The 17,675-nt window shown below is 51.2% G+C and overlaps 8 protein-coding genes across 8 annotated transcripts; 2 read left to right on the top strand and 6 right to left on the bottom strand.

Moving 5' to 3' along the window:
* Positions 1-160: 160 nt before the first annotated feature.
* COCMIDRAFT_3175 (uncharacterized protein) lies at positions 161-4,120 on the bottom strand (the record flags this gene model as incomplete). The annotated part of the gene is made up of 1 exon (XM_007687363.1): positions 161-4,120. The coding sequence occupies one exon, from the start codon at positions 4,118-4,120 to the stop codon at positions 161-163; it is 3,960 nt and encodes a 1,319-aa protein (XP_007685553.1).
* A 297-nt stretch (positions 4,121-4,417) lies between these two features.
* On the bottom strand, positions 4,418-7,202 carry COCMIDRAFT_88772 (uncharacterized protein; the record flags this gene model as incomplete). Its single annotated transcript, XM_007687418.1, has 4 exons — positions 4,418-5,371; positions 5,464-5,644; positions 5,703-6,450; positions 6,506-7,202. The coding sequence occupies 4 exons, from the start codon at positions 7,200-7,202 to the stop codon at positions 4,418-4,420; spliced, it is 2,580 nt and encodes an 859-aa protein (XP_007685608.1).
* A 275-nt stretch (positions 7,203-7,477) lies between these two features.
* On the top strand, positions 7,478-9,075 carry COCMIDRAFT_88924 (uncharacterized protein; the record flags this gene model as incomplete). Its single annotated transcript, XM_007687417.1, has 3 exons — positions 7,478-7,942; positions 7,992-8,797; positions 8,874-9,075. The coding sequence occupies 3 exons, from the start codon at positions 7,478-7,480 to the stop codon at positions 9,073-9,075; spliced, it is 1,473 nt and encodes a 490-aa protein (XP_007685607.1).
* Positions 9,076-10,041: 966 nt separating this feature from the next.
* COCMIDRAFT_34603 (uncharacterized protein) lies at positions 10,042-11,480 on the top strand (the record flags this gene model as incomplete). The annotated part of the gene is made up of 2 exons (XM_007687387.1): positions 10,042-10,091; positions 10,139-11,480. 2 exons carry the CDS (start codon positions 10,042-10,044, stop codon positions 11,478-11,480), a joined length of 1,392 nt encoding a protein of 463 aa, XP_007685577.1.
* Positions 11,481-11,938: 458 nt separating this feature from the next.
* Positions 11,939-13,661, bottom strand: COCMIDRAFT_34602 (uncharacterized protein; the record flags this gene model as incomplete). The annotated part of the gene is made up of 3 exons (XM_007687386.1): positions 11,939-12,405; positions 12,634-12,738; positions 12,797-13,661. 3 exons carry the CDS (start codon positions 13,659-13,661, stop codon positions 11,939-11,941), a joined length of 1,437 nt encoding a protein of 478 aa, XP_007685576.1.
* A 333-nt stretch (positions 13,662-13,994) lies between these two features.
* COCMIDRAFT_88992 (uncharacterized protein) lies at positions 13,995-14,198 on the bottom strand (the record flags this gene model as incomplete). Its single annotated transcript, XM_007687416.1, has 1 exon — positions 13,995-14,198. A coding segment is annotated over one exon (204 nt), but the record flags the coding sequence as incomplete, so codon positions are not given.
* Positions 14,199-15,179: 981 nt separating this feature from the next.
* COCMIDRAFT_88877 (uncharacterized protein) lies at positions 15,180-15,422 on the bottom strand (the record flags this gene model as incomplete). The annotated part of the gene is made up of 1 exon (XM_007687415.1): positions 15,180-15,422. The coding sequence occupies one exon, from the start codon at positions 15,420-15,422 to the stop codon at positions 15,180-15,182; it is 243 nt and encodes an 80-aa protein (XP_007685605.1).
* A 118-nt stretch (positions 15,423-15,540) lies between these two features.
* On the bottom strand, positions 15,541-17,160 carry COCMIDRAFT_24258 (uncharacterized protein; the record flags this gene model as incomplete). The annotated part of the gene is made up of 2 exons (XM_007687374.1): positions 15,541-16,748; positions 16,821-17,160. 2 exons carry the CDS (start codon positions 17,158-17,160, stop codon positions 15,541-15,543), a joined length of 1,548 nt encoding a protein of 515 aa, XP_007685564.1.
* Between the last annotated feature and the right edge of the window lie 515 nt (positions 17,161-17,675).

Genomic DNA, 17,675 nt, shown 5'->3' with positions numbered 1-17,675 from the left:
GATTTTTCCTTTGGAGATATGGTAGTAAATGGCGTAATACCATTTGTAGGAATCTTTCATTGTTGTTCTCATCTTGTCTGAAGAATATGGTTGTTGGTACTCGGTTCGGTTGACGAGTTATGGCATTACTTTATTTTATTTTCTTTTTCAAGGTAATAATCTACACTGCCTTTGCCTTTCGCGTCTTCCTAGGTTTCTTCTTCGTAGGCTCCTCGTATAATTCATCTTCGTCATCATCTTCCTCTTCGTCTTCTCCAGCATCCTCACCTGTACCTTGACCCTCCTTCTCCGCAGCCTTACTCGTCCCAACCTTCCTCTTCTTCCTCCCGCCATTCGTACCCTCATCCCGTTCAACCCCCTCCTCACTGTCCCCCTCACTTCCCCCCCTCGCTCCCTCCCTCTCTGCCAACCTCGTCAACGCAGCCCCCAACCTCTTCCCGGCGGCCCCCTTTCCCTTCTTCTTCCCACTCGGCCCACCACTATCTGCCCCTCTAACCCTCGGCGCAAACGCCCCCGCCCCCACACTCCCCTCGAAGAACCTCGTAATATTCGCCTGCGTCCCCTCCTTCTCCCTACGATTCATGTCGCGGATAACAGGCACAAGCACCTCATCCGTGCGCTCGGTACTCCACCCAATCTGCGAGCTGAGGTAAGTGCGCAGCGCAGCGAGATCGGGGACGCCCCACTGGAAGGGCTCGGGGCTGGAATCGACTTCCGGGTGGAGATATGCGTCTGCGACTCTTGGGTCGGGAAAGGAGGCTGGGAGGAAAAGCTTGGTGGCTTGATTTTTGCGGAAGCGTTTGCGGAAGGAGGATTGGGCGTCGTCGGATTTCTTGATGGATCCGTTTTGCACGCCGTCCCACCACTTTCTGAAGCTGGTCAGATCGTTGAATTCGGAGAGGATTTCGAGGGCAGTGACAGGGCCAATGCCGGGTATGCCTTCTGTGTAGTCGGAGCCGAGGAGTTGGGCAATGTCGATTAGTTTTTGGCGGGTGAGGCTGAATTCCGAAGTTAGGTCGGAGGAGAGGTAGCATTCGACGAATTTGGCGGCGTTGAACATGTTTTTGTAGACGCGGGTGCCGCCGAAGAGGAAGGTGTCTGAGTCGTCGGTTACGATGCCGTCGACGAGACCCAAGTTGACAAGTTCGGCGCATTGGGCTTCGGCTTCCATGGGCGCGGTGATGTAGGGGAGGCCAAATAGGGTGAGGAGCTGTTGGCACTCAGAAATCATTGTTTGGGTTACTTCATCGGCGTCTCGACGGTCTTTTTTCTGCTGAGCACGTAGTTGCTTGAGTTCTTCGTCAAAGTCTACCCGTGTGGCGGTGTTGTTGCTTAGTTCCTGGGCGAAGCGTGCGTGCTCTTCGGCCTCTTTTGCTAGAGAGGCAAATAGCTCTTCATCTTCTGGATCGGAGTATTGGTCGGAACCATTGCCTTCTGTAATGTCCATAGGGACATTTTCGTCAGCAATGCCGCTGTATGGGACAATTGGCTTTGTAAGGTCTTCCGGACCCTGTAATGGCGAAAACTCTCTTTGAGGTCGACGTGGCCTTTCCTGTCTAATCGGAACATCTTCAAATTCGGGCGACGGAGACTTTGGTTGCTCGGGTGCTGAAGTGGTTTCACCTTGCAAAGGTACATCTTCGAATTCAGGCGATGGTGATTTAACAGATGTATGTTCAGGAACCGGATCCATCTGCGTTGGTACATCTTCAAATTCGTCAGATGGAGTTTCAGAAGCTTGTCGTGCCTCTGGCTTTGGCTCCACATCGTTCGTTGCTTTCTCTTGCGCGCGCCTTTCGTCTTCCGGCTCACTCTCCGGCCAGTCCACTGGCTCCTCGTCAGAATCCTCAGTGAATAAGCCCTTCTTCACCAAAGCAGGATCTTGAGGAGGTGGCGATGGCTGATGTGGGGAAAGCGGTTTTGGCGGCTCTGCTCTAACTTTTTCGGCTAGGTCGCCCATCTTCAATTCGGCTTCTCCAGTTTGTACATCCTCCATCTGGACATCAGCATCTTCATCTGACTCAATCTCGATTACTTGCTTCTGGCTTTGACTGGCGGGTGCGTCCACATCAATGACTTCCTTCATATCTTGCTTGCGTAAACTCGGGAGTTCTTGGAACTGGAATCTGCTCTTTTCTTCTTGACGAGCTTCCTCCCATAGCAACTTTTCTTCCTGTCGTTGAGAGTTGACCTCTAAAGCAATATCCCGTGACGCGTTAAACCATGGCGGAAGTGGTGCTGCGGCCTTTTTCTCCTCTGCGTAGTTCTTCTCAAAGCCTCCAGCATTCTCAGCCTCCAGCTTTTCCATCTTTTTCTTGCCAAGCAGGGAGTTACCCAGATTGAGTCTTTCAAACGGAAGAGGCCCATCAAAACCCGAAGAGTTGATCTTTGTCGGTGCAGATTCGACAGTTGCTGAAGATGCTTGAGCATTATGTTTGGACAATGGTTTTTGCACGTTGGTAGGACGTTTTGACTTGCGAGACTCTGCCAGCGCACTCTGGAGGTCCATTTCATCTTCGCTGTCACTACCTTCAAAAGGGCCCTTCGTAGTCAGTTTACTACTACGCTGGTTGGCAAGTCTTCCAATAGCAAGTCCAGAGCCCTTGGTCCCGGTGAAGGGATTGGTCTCTTCAACACGCCTTTGTTGAAAGACCTCACGAACTGGGTCTTCTTCGGACTCTTCAGCAGTTTCTTGATGTTGTTGTACTCCTGACTGCATTGACAATGCAATCGCTTGTTGTAACTGTTCGTTCTCAAGTTCGTCGCCCGCATCCTCGGCCAAATCGTTACCGCCACTGGCATGCACGTCCATCCAGTCTTCGTCTTCGTTGTCATCGGCAAGAAACAACGAATCGGGGTTTTGATCCACTGGCACAGCCCTTTTGGGAGCAGATTGCTTTGGCTTTTCTTTCCTTGACCTGTAAAGCTGTCGACGCCTTGTTGCCAACTCATTTGCAATGAACTCGCGACCTTCTTTTTCCTGTGCACTCAACCCTACTTTAGGTTTAGGGAGCCGATTCAAGCCTTCGATGGGCACATCCTCAAAATCTTCGTCGTCTTCCCATTCATCTTCATCTTTGGTTGAGGGTTGTGGCGGCTCCACCTCAATTGGCTTGTGAGCTTTTCCGGCTTCCTTGTTCAAAACCACGCCGAGGGCCCAACCACCCTCAACTCCGTCATTCTTGACAAGGACATACTCCCTATCTCTCTCACCAGCAACGCGATTAAAACCACCGCTGCCAAAGGAATCGTCATTCATGCCGTTGAGATTCATCAAACGTTGCGTAAGTTCATTACGTTCGCGCACACGCTCAATCTGGAATTTGGAGAACGCCATTCTGTCGGGAAACATTGCATCAAGCTGTTCCTTCGAGTGGCCCATCCTGAGCCGACTTCGCAGCCTGGCTGCGTTCAGAATATTATAGCGATCGGCAGGGGGCAGACTTTGGAAAAAGTGGCCATCAAAGTCGATCTTGGAGAAATCATAAACATTGATATCTTCGCCTCTATCGAACTGCCGCGCATACTCTTCCAGTTCCTCCAGAGACATGACTCTGGGATCGTTCGCAGCGCCCATTTCTGACATGGACTTGCCCAGGTCTGGCAAATGATATTGGTCTTTTCTTTTGAATGTGCGGTTCTGGGTCCGTTCCTGGGGCGTTTGGAGTAGTTCGTCTGCATAGACTAAGTTTTCAGGTATCTCCTCGTCTTGCTGGGTTTCCCGTGGATGTTTGGCAGCTTCCTTCCTCTTCTTATCCTCTTCCTCCGCAGCCCTCTGCATCTGTATTGCCAACAGCTTCCCGGCTGTCTTGAGTGCATCGTCTCGTCTGCCTTCCCTGCGCGACCTACGGTGGCGGATAGTCTGTCGCTTCAATGTCGGGGCGCCCCCGTCGAAGACGAACACAGGCTTTATGCCGATGAAAAGTAGCTTGCATACTCGGCGAAAGAAGCCAACGATATGGCTATTCCGCAACGCATTTCCTTCCTTGTCGCGCACAGCTTTGAGGAACTGGTAGATCCAGATGGACGCATCGACAGCCAGTCGTTTCTTGTTCAGCGTCTCAATCTTAATCGGCCGCGCGCAGGGCTGCAAAACGGTCCAGAGGCCAGTAACACCCATTGCGCTCTTCTACGAGTGTGAGCCATCAATTTCGACAGGTAAAGTGTGTGCCTGTATTGCTCGAGGTGAGTTTTAACTGTGTACTTGCTGCCTGGTGATCGCGCGTTCAAGGCGCGTCGTCAATGACGACATGCCAAGCCTGGACCATGTTCCCACGCGACCTTCACGTGTTTGGGCTGGACCTTCTTCACACGTCTCTCAGTCTTCTTGTGTGCAGGATTAATAGTCTCTTAAAATTACAATTTCTACAGTTTAGTTCAGCTATTATACATGTCAAAAAATAGTCTATATTGCTTGTTACTCAAGCCCAAGGCCAACGCCAACAGTTTGCGATTCCTTTCTGTCTTCTTCGTCGTCACCAAAATCTGCGTCGCCGTGATCCTCTCCATCTCCTATTCCTGCATCTACATCATGGAAGTCGCTGCCTTTATGCTGATGCTTGTACCGAGAAGTGCTCTGGGTCAGATCATCGTCATCCGAGTCATCAAAGACTCTGCTCTGTTTCCTCCCAGTCGGGAAATCACCCAACCCACCTGGAGGTCGAAGCTCGAACATTGAATTAGGGCGATCGTGGCTGTATGGCGTAGTACGCGACTTGCCTTGAGCAGCTGTCGGTTGCGCGAGGTCAGGTCGTGGGGAAGCTTGTGGCGAGATGGCTGACCACCAGCCGCTTAGCCGCTTGGACAACGAAGGGCTGTCTGGGATATCAGTCTGCTTCTCCACATTTGTTACAATGTTATCCAGCTTTCCCTTCTTCTTTCGGGTAAAGTTGAAGCCCAAAGGAAGATCTATCGGGGATCCAGGTCTTGAAAGCCCGGCAGATGAAGAAGACTCTGAACCTGATGCAGGGTATGGAGCGTCTCCGGTAGGTCCATCGCTATGTGTTCGTTTGAGCAAGCTGCGGAGATCCTCTTCGCTGAGGGTGTTGATTACTTCTTCATCGCGTACGCCACGAGGTCTGTACCTGCGTCTGCCCTCTTGAATGGCGCGTTCCAGCTTGGCTCGATTTGCAATGAACTTTAGTTTTGGGAACGCAGATTGCTGGCCCACATGAATCATGCGTGCTAGTCTTTGAGGGGTAGGGTCAGACAAGATATGAATGAAGTCTGAAGGGATGGACTTGGGCCAAATGGTAATGGTTCCGCTGAAGCGTTGCAGCCAGAGCTCGCTCCAATCCTGGCCAAGGGGCCTCGGTAATAGTTCGAGGTGACGGAGGACCTTGAGCCATTTGTAGAGATCAAGTTTGAGATACTAAAAATATGGTTAGAGAAGCACCAGATGGGGTTCCTGTGGTATTCAAGGGGAGAGACAGTTGGTTGGGTGTCGGGGCGCTCATTACGTACCTGCTCAGTGGCTGAACCGAGAAACCCGCCTCTCCAACCGCGTCCACGTCGATGAGTGACAGGTTGACCGACTGATCCACGTGACGAAAAGAAAAAGATATTAATGTGTGGATTGACCTGGCTGACGATTGAGAAGCGTACATTAAAATGTAGATTCAGTGCCTTGAGTGGTATGTCCGTCCTATAGACCGCGTGAGCCGTCGTCAGAAAATGACAATTATGCGAATTCAATGACTTACCTTAGACTGCCATCTTTCCACTTGTGGCCGAAAGAGAAAGGCGAAAGACTTCCATCCTTGTTCTTCTTCATGAGTACGACTGGGTTGAGAATTCCAGGAACAGCAGCTGAAGCCAAAACCGCCGACCAAATGACACAGTCAGGGGCGGTGATGTAGTTTGCTAAAATAGTTGGTGAGTGCGGATCAGCTGGTACGCAGGAAACATTGAGTATACGGCCAGATCTTTGATATGCTTCTCTGAACGTTAGACTGCCGTGTGTCATCCAAGCACACCTCCTGGCCCAATCCACACTGTCGAACCTAGCACCAGTCTTCCACCACCTCTTTGACCATGTGAAAATTCCTTCATGACAGGCCGTAATGCGGTGAGCAAGCGCTGGTACAAGTAAACTCTTAAGTTCTTCATTGGTCCTTGTGCACAGTAGCGCAGCTACAAGAGCGCCACCTGAAGTGCCTGTGATAACTTCGGGTAGTAGCTCGGCGTCCATTAGAGCTTTAGCCACACCAAAGTGGTAGTAAGCAAATGTGGCTCCTCCTGAAAGACACAGGGCAGTGCGACCAAAGTTACTGCCCAAGTGCTTGAAGAGGGCGCGCTTGTTGTCAGCGTCGAGCTGCGTGGTTCTCAGGAGGAATGACAGGGAAGCCTCGGCTTCGTCGACGAAGTTTTGGACAAGAGTTTTGGTTCCGTAGTAGGTTTCGCTGTACAACCGAGGGTTCTCAAAGCCAACGAAATTGTTCTTCATTGAGGCTGCGTAAGACGTTAGCCAGCTGTTCCCCTTCACAGGAGTATAGTATGTTCTTACCCTCCAGTAGCGCACGAAGGTCCTCGACAGCCGTGTGAGGGCCTGTAGTATGTTTCGAGCCCGAAGCACTGTTTTCTTCAGCCTCGGCCTTTTCCCGCAGCTTGACCATCTGCTGGTGTACCCTTGCGATGGTCTTGCTGTCATAGTAAGCGTATTCGGCTTTCTCCTTCCACGCATCGTTGCCAAGATAATTGTCTATCTCTTTCGCACCCTGTATCCATTCCTGATATGAATTCGCGTTCTGTAGGCGTTGGCGCAGTCTCTGGCGTGTTCCGCGCCATGTGACCCAGTGCTCATATAGATAAATGTACAGGCGCGTGAAGACGTAACCGATACTCAGGAAGAGCAGCCATCCGAGCACGACAATCAGCAGCGGCCACTTGAGCAGTATGTAGACAAAGCCCTCGCGTGTCTCGTCCTTGCCGCGACGTGGAGGGGCTTTTGTCTTCTTGCGCCGCTTGACGCGCTGGTGGACGGGGCGCCAGTCATTTTGGGCGGTGATGAAAGCACGTTCGGGCGGAGGCGAAAGCAGGTCTTCGGTCGATGGCGAATTCTCAGGTGCAGCGAGCGCTTTGGCGAATTCAATAAAGTGGTCTTCTTCGACAAAGTCGTTATCGTAGTCGGGCAAGAGGGTGAAGTCGAAGCCGACAGCCGAGTATGGCTCTGGGCCGTCTGTCTTTTTGTCGATGTCAGCCATGGGGTAGGGAGTGACGAGATGTATATTTCATCGCAGAATGCAAAGGAACATGTCACGTCAGATGAATGGACTAAGGGTGTTGAGAGCGGCATGTGAGGCTCGAAGCTTCGGGGGTTTACGTCACAGGGCCTGCCGAGGCCTGGGCCCTGCGCCCCGGAGAACCCTTCCGACGTTCATGCACAGAAATCCTCCTCGTTCGCTACCCGCTACTATTACAATTGCTGTACCTGCACCTGCACCCGTACCACTCCACACTCGCCCACACCGCAGAGCTAATGCGGCCTCGTTTCCATGGGCTCCAGGCCGCCATCCGCTCAACAAATCGCCGCCTATGCCAATGGCCATTGCAAAGATGCCTCATGACCCTTGCCATTGAGACATCATGCGATGATACTTCGGTAGCTATAGTCGAAAAAGGAAACCACCATGGCCACGTGACAGCAAAACTGCATTTCCACGATAAAGTCACATCCAACAACTCCATATACCAAGGCGTGCACCCCCTGGTATCGCTTCAATCTCACCAGGAGAGCCTTGCAACACTTGTGCATGAAGCCATGCGCCATCTCCCAATGCGCAATGGGCCTATTCTTCCCAGTGCAGAGTCGACGCAGTCAGGCCAAGTAGACATTGCAACAAGACGACTGCCCGACTTCATTTCCGTTACACGCGGGCCTGGTATGCGTAGTAATCTGTTCACGGGCCTCGATACCGCAAAGGGCCTTGCTGTAGCATGGCAGGTACTGCACGCTGGTCTCCCCACGAACCTGCCACTGACACCTGCCCCAGAAACCTCTCGTCGGTGTTCACCACATGCAAGCACATGCTCTCACGCCGCGAATGGTGGGCGCTCTTGAATCTCATGCCCATCCATTGCCTGAGCCTGCGCCCAAGTTTCCGTTCTTGTCAGTGTTAGCATCTGGTGGTCACACGTTACTCATCCACTCTGCTTCTTTGACACATCACTGTGTGTTGGGATCCACAAATGACATTGCCATTGGAGAATGCTTGGACAAGATTGCCCGTGTCGTCTTGCCTGCAGAATTGCTGCAAACAACCAAGAGCACCATGTATGGAGCACTGCTTGAAGCATTTGCATTTCCTGGCTCGGGTCTGGAAGGCCAAACAACTGTGACCTCACTGTCTACGCAATCCATACACTCCGCCAAAAATTACCTGAGTACGCATGGTCATCGATATGAATGGTATACAGTTCCGACAAATCACGAAGATGCAATCCGGAGAAACACTACTAAATGGGGTTGGGCTCTCAACAAGCCACTGACTAAATCCGGTGGAGGCGTCAAGATTAATACCCTTGAGATGAGCTTTTCCGGCATTACCACAATGGTCGAGCGCATCGTACGATATGGCATGAATCCTATTACGAAGAAATTCAACAAGGTTGAGCGAGCAGCTACTGAGATTCAAATCGAAGAAAGAATCGATCTGGCCAGAGAAACTATGCGCGCAGCTTTCGAGCACCTGGCTTCGCGAGTGGTGCTAGGTCTGCAGTCCCAGCGAGATATCACGACGTCAAAGCCTGCCGTCGTCGTGGCTGGTGGCGTCGCTGCGAACTCCCTTCTTCGACATATGTACGTACACTCAATTCCAAGGACTTGCCCAGCCGCCGTTCGGCTGTAGAAATGGATCGAGCTAACCTGTTATCAGACTTGCGTCTACCCTTTGTGCTCACGGGTTTCCAGATGTTGAGCTGTACTTCCCTCCTCCCAAATTTTGCACCGACAATGCTGCCATGATTGGATGGGCCGGACTTGAGATGTTTGAAGCGGGATACGTTGACCCATTGAGTATTCGTGCCATAAGAAAATGGCCACTGGACAAACTTCTAGATCCCCCAGAAGACGGGTGACGGCCAAGCACGTCCTATATGCAACAGGGCTCTCTTCCTCCTTGGCTACCGGGACTACACCACCAATATCCGCCTTCCCGGGTATTCCATAGTGGAAAGAAACAACTGGTCAATAGTCAGTTTGTCTGCAAGCAGGGTCAATGTCGCTGTCATGATTCGGCGTCTCATGATTATGAGAACAATCCGATTGCCAGGACCCCTTTCAGTTCGACGGCCGTTGCAGTCCTCATATTCTCTCCCGGTATGTCGCACATTTGCTAGCATATATATACCGAGGTATGGATTGTGACAGTTCGCTACCGGTCTGTGGTGTTCCCAATGGAGGCTATATGGCCATGTCTTGGTCATATCAGACAAAGCCGAGGGGTTCTGGTGATGTTGATTCTGGACCGAGGTCATGCAAGCGAGGTAGTTTCGTTGGTTGAGCGACTCGATTGTTAAAGTTGGTTCATCTATTATGCAAAGTTCACACGAGGGAAACCCTGCATTCTCGGCTGTTTACAACGATGGTACGATCACGCAAAATACCCAGCAATATAGCCAGACAAGATGCACTTTAATTTTGCCGACACCTTCCACATTTTGTAAATTCAACACACGCTACTGGACAGTGTATGGCTAAAATTAGGTTTCTTCCAAGTGACACTGCAGGTGAACCCGGCGGTTATCACTGTATATTGCGCTGCCAGATCGAAGCACAACCTAGAGCCCAGAACATGGACTATCAAGTCTCGCTAATGCGGATGCCTATGGTGTCACACAGATGCAACCGAAGTTCACATAGGACTCACGGCGCGTGGTCTCGTATCTTTCATCTTGGCACTGTATCATTGCATGTTCTCCTAGATTGACCAGTTTCGGTGACTGGAGAAACGTCTATAACTTTGCCACAAAGTCGCAGGGAAAGAGCAGAGTTACACCACGGAATTGTAAATTTGGTCTTGCACCATATATCTTCGAGAAAACATGGCTCCTGCACGCAACAGTGTGCTGGTGCTACTTGGCCTTGCAATCAGGTTTGTTATTCTGCCTGCGTCTATCTACAGATACCGACGTGTTTTAGTATCCGTGCTGCACCTGCTGGCTTTCAAGAGCGTCAAGGAGAGATAAATCCACCTCAGCAAAGCGTCTCATGGGACACTGGTAACCCGGAGCCCACCGAGGGCCCCTATGAACCTATCAATCCACCAAAGCCAACGGACCAAATCAGCCTTGGAAAACCGTCATTCTGGATCAGCTGGGAGACTAGTGAGCCTGAACCCACACCCGAACCTGAATACCCCCCGCCAAAACCAAGCGACCAAATCAGTATTGGCAATCCATCCTATAGCATTAGCTGGGATGGAGAAGGTCCGGGTGCCTCGACGCCCACTCCTGTGCCCACACCTACACCCAAACCAACCCCAGAATACCCATCCGTCACACCGTCACCATCTGTTCCAACAAGCTCCAGCACTTCTAAGCAGGCTTCCTCTTCAGTGCCTACCAGCAAGTCCATTTCAACCGGGAAGGTTTCTTCGACCAGAAAGCCAGGATATCCTCCTTGGAACCCGTGGCCACCAAGACCAACGACTTTTAAATCCACGACGAGGCCCAAGCCGTCGTCAACTCAGACGCCGACATCAACGAAGGAAGTACAAACCAGCTCACCGCCACCCCAGTATAGCATAAGCTGGAACATGGAGCAACGCAATGTTAAGCCTACGTCTACAAAGAAGCCAACACCTACCTCAACTAAGAAGCCTACGCCCAAACCAACTCCTAAGCCTACTTCCAAGGTGACTCCTAAGCCTACATCCAAGCCGACTTCCAAGCCAACATCTAAGTCTACACCCCCATCTACTTCAAAAGCTACACCCACACCCACCCCAACATCCACTTCAAAAGCCGCTTCCACCCCCACTCCTACTCCTACCCCCAAACCAACCCCAACTCCAACCCCAGAACCCGACACCACATCCTACGCACCCCCCGACATCACCCTCGGCCCCCCAGACTTCAGCATAAGCTGGGGAAAACGCACCCCAGAACCCACTTCTGCCCCATTCCCCGACGAAGAAGACCCCTTCCCCGAAGACCCAGAAGAAGAAGACCCAGACTTCCCCTTGCCACCACCTACCCTCCCCACCCCTCCCAACGAAATCAGCATCCAACCCCCGACTGCAACCGTCATCTGGGGCAAACGCCAAGAAGATGATGACGACGATGATGATTTCCCGCCGCCGTCCATCCCGAGTCAGGTTAATAGTGTGGGGGTTGAACAGCCTACTGCGACGGTGATTTGGGGGAAGAAGAGACAGGATGATGGGGGTGATGATGATGACGATTTTCCGCCCCCGTCGACGCCGACGCAACATGATAGTGCGGGGATTGAGCAGCCTACTGCGACTGTGATTTGGGGGTGAGTAGGGGTTGTAGCTGGGAATGAGCGAGGGAGGTGTAGAGAGAGAGAGGATAATAGATGAGAGTCAATTTGCTTTGGGGAATTTGAATTTGTCAGTAGCAGATGTTTGTGCTGTTTTTTTAGGTGTAGGTTTGGTAAAGAGTATGATGCCAATATATTGTGTTGCCCCGTGCGATGTCTCTTGAAGCTACACATGTATGTGAATATTCGAGCGCATCTTCCTTATATTAAACCGTATTAGCAAAAAGCAGCTAGGGTGTACTCAGTTCCCCTCTTCCCAGCTTAGCCCCATAAAAGAAACTCGGTATCAACGTTGCTATATCCTCCTTTTCACTCCACTGCAAAAAACAAAATGAAACCGATACAAACGCTGTGTTCATATCAACATGATGTATCCATAGAAGAATTTCCCTTTCTCTTGAATAACGTTGGCGAACAAAGAAAAAGCAGGTGATGAGACTACGACCGACGACGCGAGTAGTACGCAATGACATCGTTGCCCTGCCTGGTGCCCTCCAGAAACGACAGGGCAACCTCTTCAACATTGTGAACGCGTGACCGAAGCGTCACTGCAAAGTTGTGTGCGACGTTACTCGAGTGAGCATCTCCTGTCTCGTTGTAACGAAGTTGGAATGAGTCGATAAGAGCAGCGATGAAACCTTGAATATGAGCGAGACTGACACGCTCGCGATGCATGCCGAAAGCCCGCGCAATGGAAGCTACTGCTCGTACAGTATGCGTGGTGATAGTATTGCACTGCTCGCGCATGCAATCAGAAACATGGCGTGTGCGTCTATGGGGTTGGAATGCGAATAGGTTGAGAAGTTGGGAGCAGACATCATCAGCGTCTGCTAGGTTTTGCAGGTCGGAGATCGAGAAGTGGTGTAGGATTGCTTCAGCGGATACCGAGGCCCATACCATGCGTTCTGTGGGCTATTAGTAAAGTGAATAAGGCAGCGAGTAGACTGGCGACTTACCCGCGTGACCTTTATAGCGAGCCCACCATGCCTGACCTTCAGACTTGAGCATTCGAAGGACGTCTGCTGCTGGTAGAGTTTTGTTTGGGGTTGAAAGTGAGGGATCATCCAATGCCACTGTCATCGTGTTAGATAAAGTCAAATTCAGAACATCTCCATATAAATCATTCCACTCACCGATCGCTATCCATGGGTCATCCATGGTGCTTGCTTTGACCAAAGCCTGTAGTAAGCTTGTAGACAAGGAAACAAAAGTGGATGCCCCGCCCTTCAAGCACAAATCTGTAACTTCATGGTTAATTTAGACTCAAAGAAGGTTTGGTTACTTCTAGTTACTTACGCAAGTTGGTCAACAACTTCAGTGCAGCCCTGCCCTCACCGTCTGGAGTGAATGGAGGCGGATATTCACCACGCCAGATGGAAAATGCTTGGCTGACGAATCCGTCTTCTTTACTGAATATGGTTCTACTATTCTTGTCCCAGACGCGAAGCGCAATTTTTCGCCTGATAGGCTCTATAGAGGACCGCAATTTTTCCACTAAAGCTGTGCTGGGGCTCGGGTTTTCAACATCAGACCACATCCCCTCATCTTGGTCGTCTGTGTACAATACTATATTCCCGAGTAGGCACTCTGGTATCGGTATTTCTTGCTGATCTGATGGCAATACAACAGCTTGAGTCGATCGAGAAATTCGACCTTTTTCTTTCTCCTTTTGCGCAGCGCGGCGAACCAGGGACCTATACAATCTTCTGGTCCTCGGGGACTTCGCCCACCGCGCAGCACCAGAGTTGAACGCAATTTCTGTGTCTCTGCGCTGTAAATCGATGCCCGAGTCTGCCGCAGTTGCTTCTATAATCTCACAAATAGCATTGTACCGCCCTTCTGGGTCGTGAAATGGAATAGCCATTACCCGGGCGTACTCAGGAAAGGCGCGTCCGCCATACAGCAACACATGGCCCTCGAATTGATGCCTTATGACTGACACCCGAAGGTCAAGGCCGACAACCTTGTTGAACACCTGAGGAAGAGTATTTTGGTCGGCATTGTCGTACCACCTATACAGAATGGCCAACAGCTCCCGTTGATCCTCATCCCACATATGTGGTGGAGCTCTTTCAATCCTTCGAAGTGCTGCTAGAGATTGTAGATTGCTTAGGTCTTCTGAAGACGATGCAGGTGCAGCTCGATCACTAGAGCCACTCATTTGGAATGTGAGTTTGCGACGAACTGATACGGAACCTCTGGCAGGATTGCTTGAATTGGAACGGCGGGTACCATCAGGGTATAGAAGACTGCAACCAGTCTTGTTTGGTACCATTCGTCGAGGACAAGGTGTCGAATGTGCCGTAACGCTATCGGATGCACAGCTCGAGGAAATTCCTTGACTCTTGAGAAAATCAAGACAGTCCGTCTTGGGGGTACAGGAGTTTTGGCCCTGTAAGGAGGAGGCTGAGGAAGAACAACACGACTCTTGCGTCGAGTTCTCTCTTTCTGGATACGAATAGAATGGACCTGAAGATTCGAAAAACAACCTTCCTTTCCAGGGAGGCTCGATACTGTCAAGTGATGTACCGAAAAATTCCTCGTATGGAGGAAGTGTCAGTTCTCGCTGGGCATGATCGCAATTGCTCGCTAATGACTCTTGTAGATTGTTAGCACTGGTATCGAAGGAGAAAATGATCAATGAGTGGTTGTCTCTTGCCTTGTGAGTCTTTGTCTGTAATGATGTGTGACTGCTCATGCTCATGCTGCTCTTCCACTGCATGAGTAATACCGCCTTCCAAGGTTGGCTCCCATATCATGACACCGGCATCGACCTCCTTCCATATATGAGATGCCATAATAGCGTTACTCAAAATACACTTTTGTCGAACCGCTTCTCAAGTGTAAAGATGGAGTAAGACTTTTGGTGCGGCATACTGTTGGTAGTGCAGTGTACCAGCATACCAAGCCTTGAGTAAACGCGAAACGCCATCTGACGTGTGAAGAGCGCGTTTATCGTGTGGTGAAGTGAACAAGGGCTCGTGTGTACGTGTCGTGATATCTGTGAGGTAACGAGAGCTGCAAGGGCGAGTGCTGTAGGTGCAGGTTGCTCACTCATCGCTGGCGAGGTGAGATGGTAAGTGAAGAAGTTACGACACGAGGCAGGTGCCTTCTACTCTTACCTCTTACCCAGCAATCCGCACGTGATTTCCTGTGGTAGCTCTATCAGTACAAAGCACACGTGCATCCTCACCGCCTCGTTCTAGAAACATGTTCAATCGGTAATGGTGAGAGTCAATGACTTCTCAACAAGGGGGACTTATCACAAAGCAAACAGCAGACAATTTTGAGGAGTATCATTCAGCTAGCCTAAAGTGATATACTAGGCTCAGAATAATATTGTACACGGGGCGTAGGTAATATACTATAGGCGTGGGTGAGAAAAGATGGACGTCTACAATAAACCAAACGTGTGTATAGTGGACAAAGAAAAGGAAACGATATTACCCTCCCACGCTACGTGACATTCGTTATCTGTAAAAGGAGTGATCTGGAAAAACCAAGGGGGGGAAAGTTGAGTTGGATGTATGAAGATTGTGATCATAAGACTTTTCGGGGCATTAGATAGGATGATAAGGGCACAAGTAGAGTAACCCGTCTTTGCAAAAGGTCGTTGAGTTCGCAAAAAAAAACACAAGAAAACGAGATATTTTTTTCCTCGGTGATTGGAAGGCCGTGATCAAAGTAGGCGTGCACCTGATATGTGTACGCAACAGTGAAAGAAGTGTAGAGTAAAGTTTGCCGGTGATAATCCCAGAGTATGCGAAAGAAGCTCATGTCCATACTGAATGGTAAAAGCGGGGTTCCTGAATTGACGGCACGATGTGGTCGCATTTGCTTGTTTTAGGGTGAGTGTAGTGACTAGTTGTTGGGTATTGCATAAGCGCCCGAGCGCGGTGCTTTGGCTGCTGCGAACATGCATATGCGAGGTCCACGCACGGACGGCCCATGAACGGTTCGATAAGAGGACGCCATCTTACGCCGGGAGGCTCCCCACCAACAAAAACAACGACGCCTCGTGGAAGTGCACACGGGCTCGCTTATTTGTGACCGTGCTGCTCGGTGCAGATCTTCCTGACGACCCACTTCTCCCAGAACTTGCGTTGCTGGTTGGTGACCATGACACCATCGTCCCCTAACGCGTCTACACTGTCCATATGACCGTTGCAATTGCACCAGGTGACCGAGGCTGGGGTATCTGGCATGGGTGGGAAGTGGAGAGTTCCGCCCTGCTCCGGTTCCGGCTCGTCGGTTTCTGTATCCGATTCTGTGCCAGCTATCGAGCTGTCGTCGTGATCGTGTCCATTAACACTGTGATTGTCGAATGGCTCCTCTTGTTCCCCGTCATATTCCCAGTCCTCGCTCTCGTCACTACTGTCGCTTCCAACAAGAGGATCGTCTGGTACTTCGGCACCCAGCACCCACTGCTCATCGAAATGTTGCTCGTAATCGATTCGTCTTAAGCTGACCCAGTCGAGCCTTGGGAGATCGTCGCGCAGGCAAGGGAGGACATCTTTCCATCTACTGCCTTGCCTCAAAAGTACATCTCGGAGCCGCAATCCGCGCAATGTCTCTCGATGTCTCTGTGCAAACCCAATGATTTCTTCTGCATCTAGTCGCCATGCCTGTATGCCAAAAGCCTGCAACTTGTCCCACTTGACATTGTGGAAAAGTTCCTCTAGCTGGATGGAGAGTGGCCTGTACGATGGAAAGCCGATGTGTAACGCCTCTATGTTCTTGGCTGCAGTGAATAGGGCCTTGGAGAGAGAAGAGAGGTCTCGCATGCGCACATCAAGGTCGGTGCTATCATCAAAATGTAATTCTAAGCAAGTCAGGCGACTGGCAAGGATGCTTAATGTGGATGGTGGATTCTCAACGGCACTCGACACACTCTGTGGACTAAGCATGGGCGACGAGATTCTTGAGCATGGAGATCCTGACTTGAGAAGGGCCTGACCTATTGTCTTTGCGCTGTGGAGGCAGGCTGGAGGCCACCGTGGGATTAGATCGTTTAGTTCATGGCTCCGCATGTAATTAATAAGCTTCCCCTCTTCTTGGTCCTGCACGCGCAGAATCTGGATGTGCTGAAGGGAAGTGAATTGGCGAAGTGCTATGTGGAGAATGCGGGCATCTTCTCCAGTGCGGACAATTTCCCTCTGCTCGTTTGCCTTTGTCTGGAAGTGACGAACATCAAAGAGGGCGAAGCTGTTGGGCTGTGTATGGAGAAGTTCTTGTAACCGCTCCCGTCCTACAGCCGAGTTAGTGGTTGGTTGGGTCTATAGGATTGGAGGGTTGAAGAGAGAAAAAGGGTTAGTCGGACCTTGGTCGTAGAAGAAGGGGACCATGTAACTGAATTTCTTGACACGGCGGGCAATGTGCGGCTGGCTGGCAATCTTCTCGAGGCGGTCAAGGCCTCTTTTGGAGAAACGGGTGGTGACACGTGAGAACTGATGGATGACGCCGAGGTCGGAAAACTTTGTGCAGGTCAGGCGAAAGGCGGCGATTGTTTGGGCCTGGTCGTGGTCCGGAGGCAGAGGCAGCTTGAAGCTCTCCTGGGAGAGATAGGCGCGGCGTTCGAGGCTAATGGGCTTTTCGGGTTCCGAGGCGACATATTCGAGAATGATGCGAAGAAGCTCGTCGGCAAGATCAAGGATACCCATTTTATGTGGGACTATTCATGACGGCAGTGGGAGGAAAAGGATTGCTATGGCGGGGGTTGCTCGGGCGGGCAGTCGGCAGGGCACGAGGGATATAGAAGTAGTGTGGGAGCAGGAGCAGCGAGAGAGAGAGAGAGAGGGAAAAAGAGAGATACAGAGACAGAGACAGAGACAGAGAGACAGAGCAAAGGCTCGGGCCGGATCGGGACAGGAGATGGAAGGCCGACGGGAGGCGGATGGAGGGCTGTCGCGGGCCAGGCTTGTCGACTGACAGCGTGGTGTTATCCGGCGGCGATGTTCTGTGAGACGAGACAAGCGAGGCGAGGAGCAGCCAGAGGGCAGAGGGGCAGGGCCGGGGAGTGGAATGCATGACCTTCTTCGCTAGTAGTCAGCTAAGCGTCGCTGGAGTTGAGGACGACGAGTGGACACGCACCGCGGCCACAGCGGCCACTCCCCCTGCCTGGCCGCTGCAAAAGCCCCCAATGGCACGGGGCGCCTTAGCCTGCAAACCGCCTAGC

This window comes from Bipolaris oryzae, assembly GCF_000523455.1.
Source record: "Bipolaris oryzae ATCC 44560 unplaced genomic scaffold scaffold_29, whole genome shotgun sequence".
Taxonomy (NCBI): Eukaryota; Fungi; Ascomycota; class Dothideomycetes; order Pleosporales; family Pleosporaceae; genus Bipolaris; species Bipolaris oryzae.
Note: the sequence above shows the minus strand (reverse complement) of the source record. Positions and strands in the feature narration are given on the sequence as shown.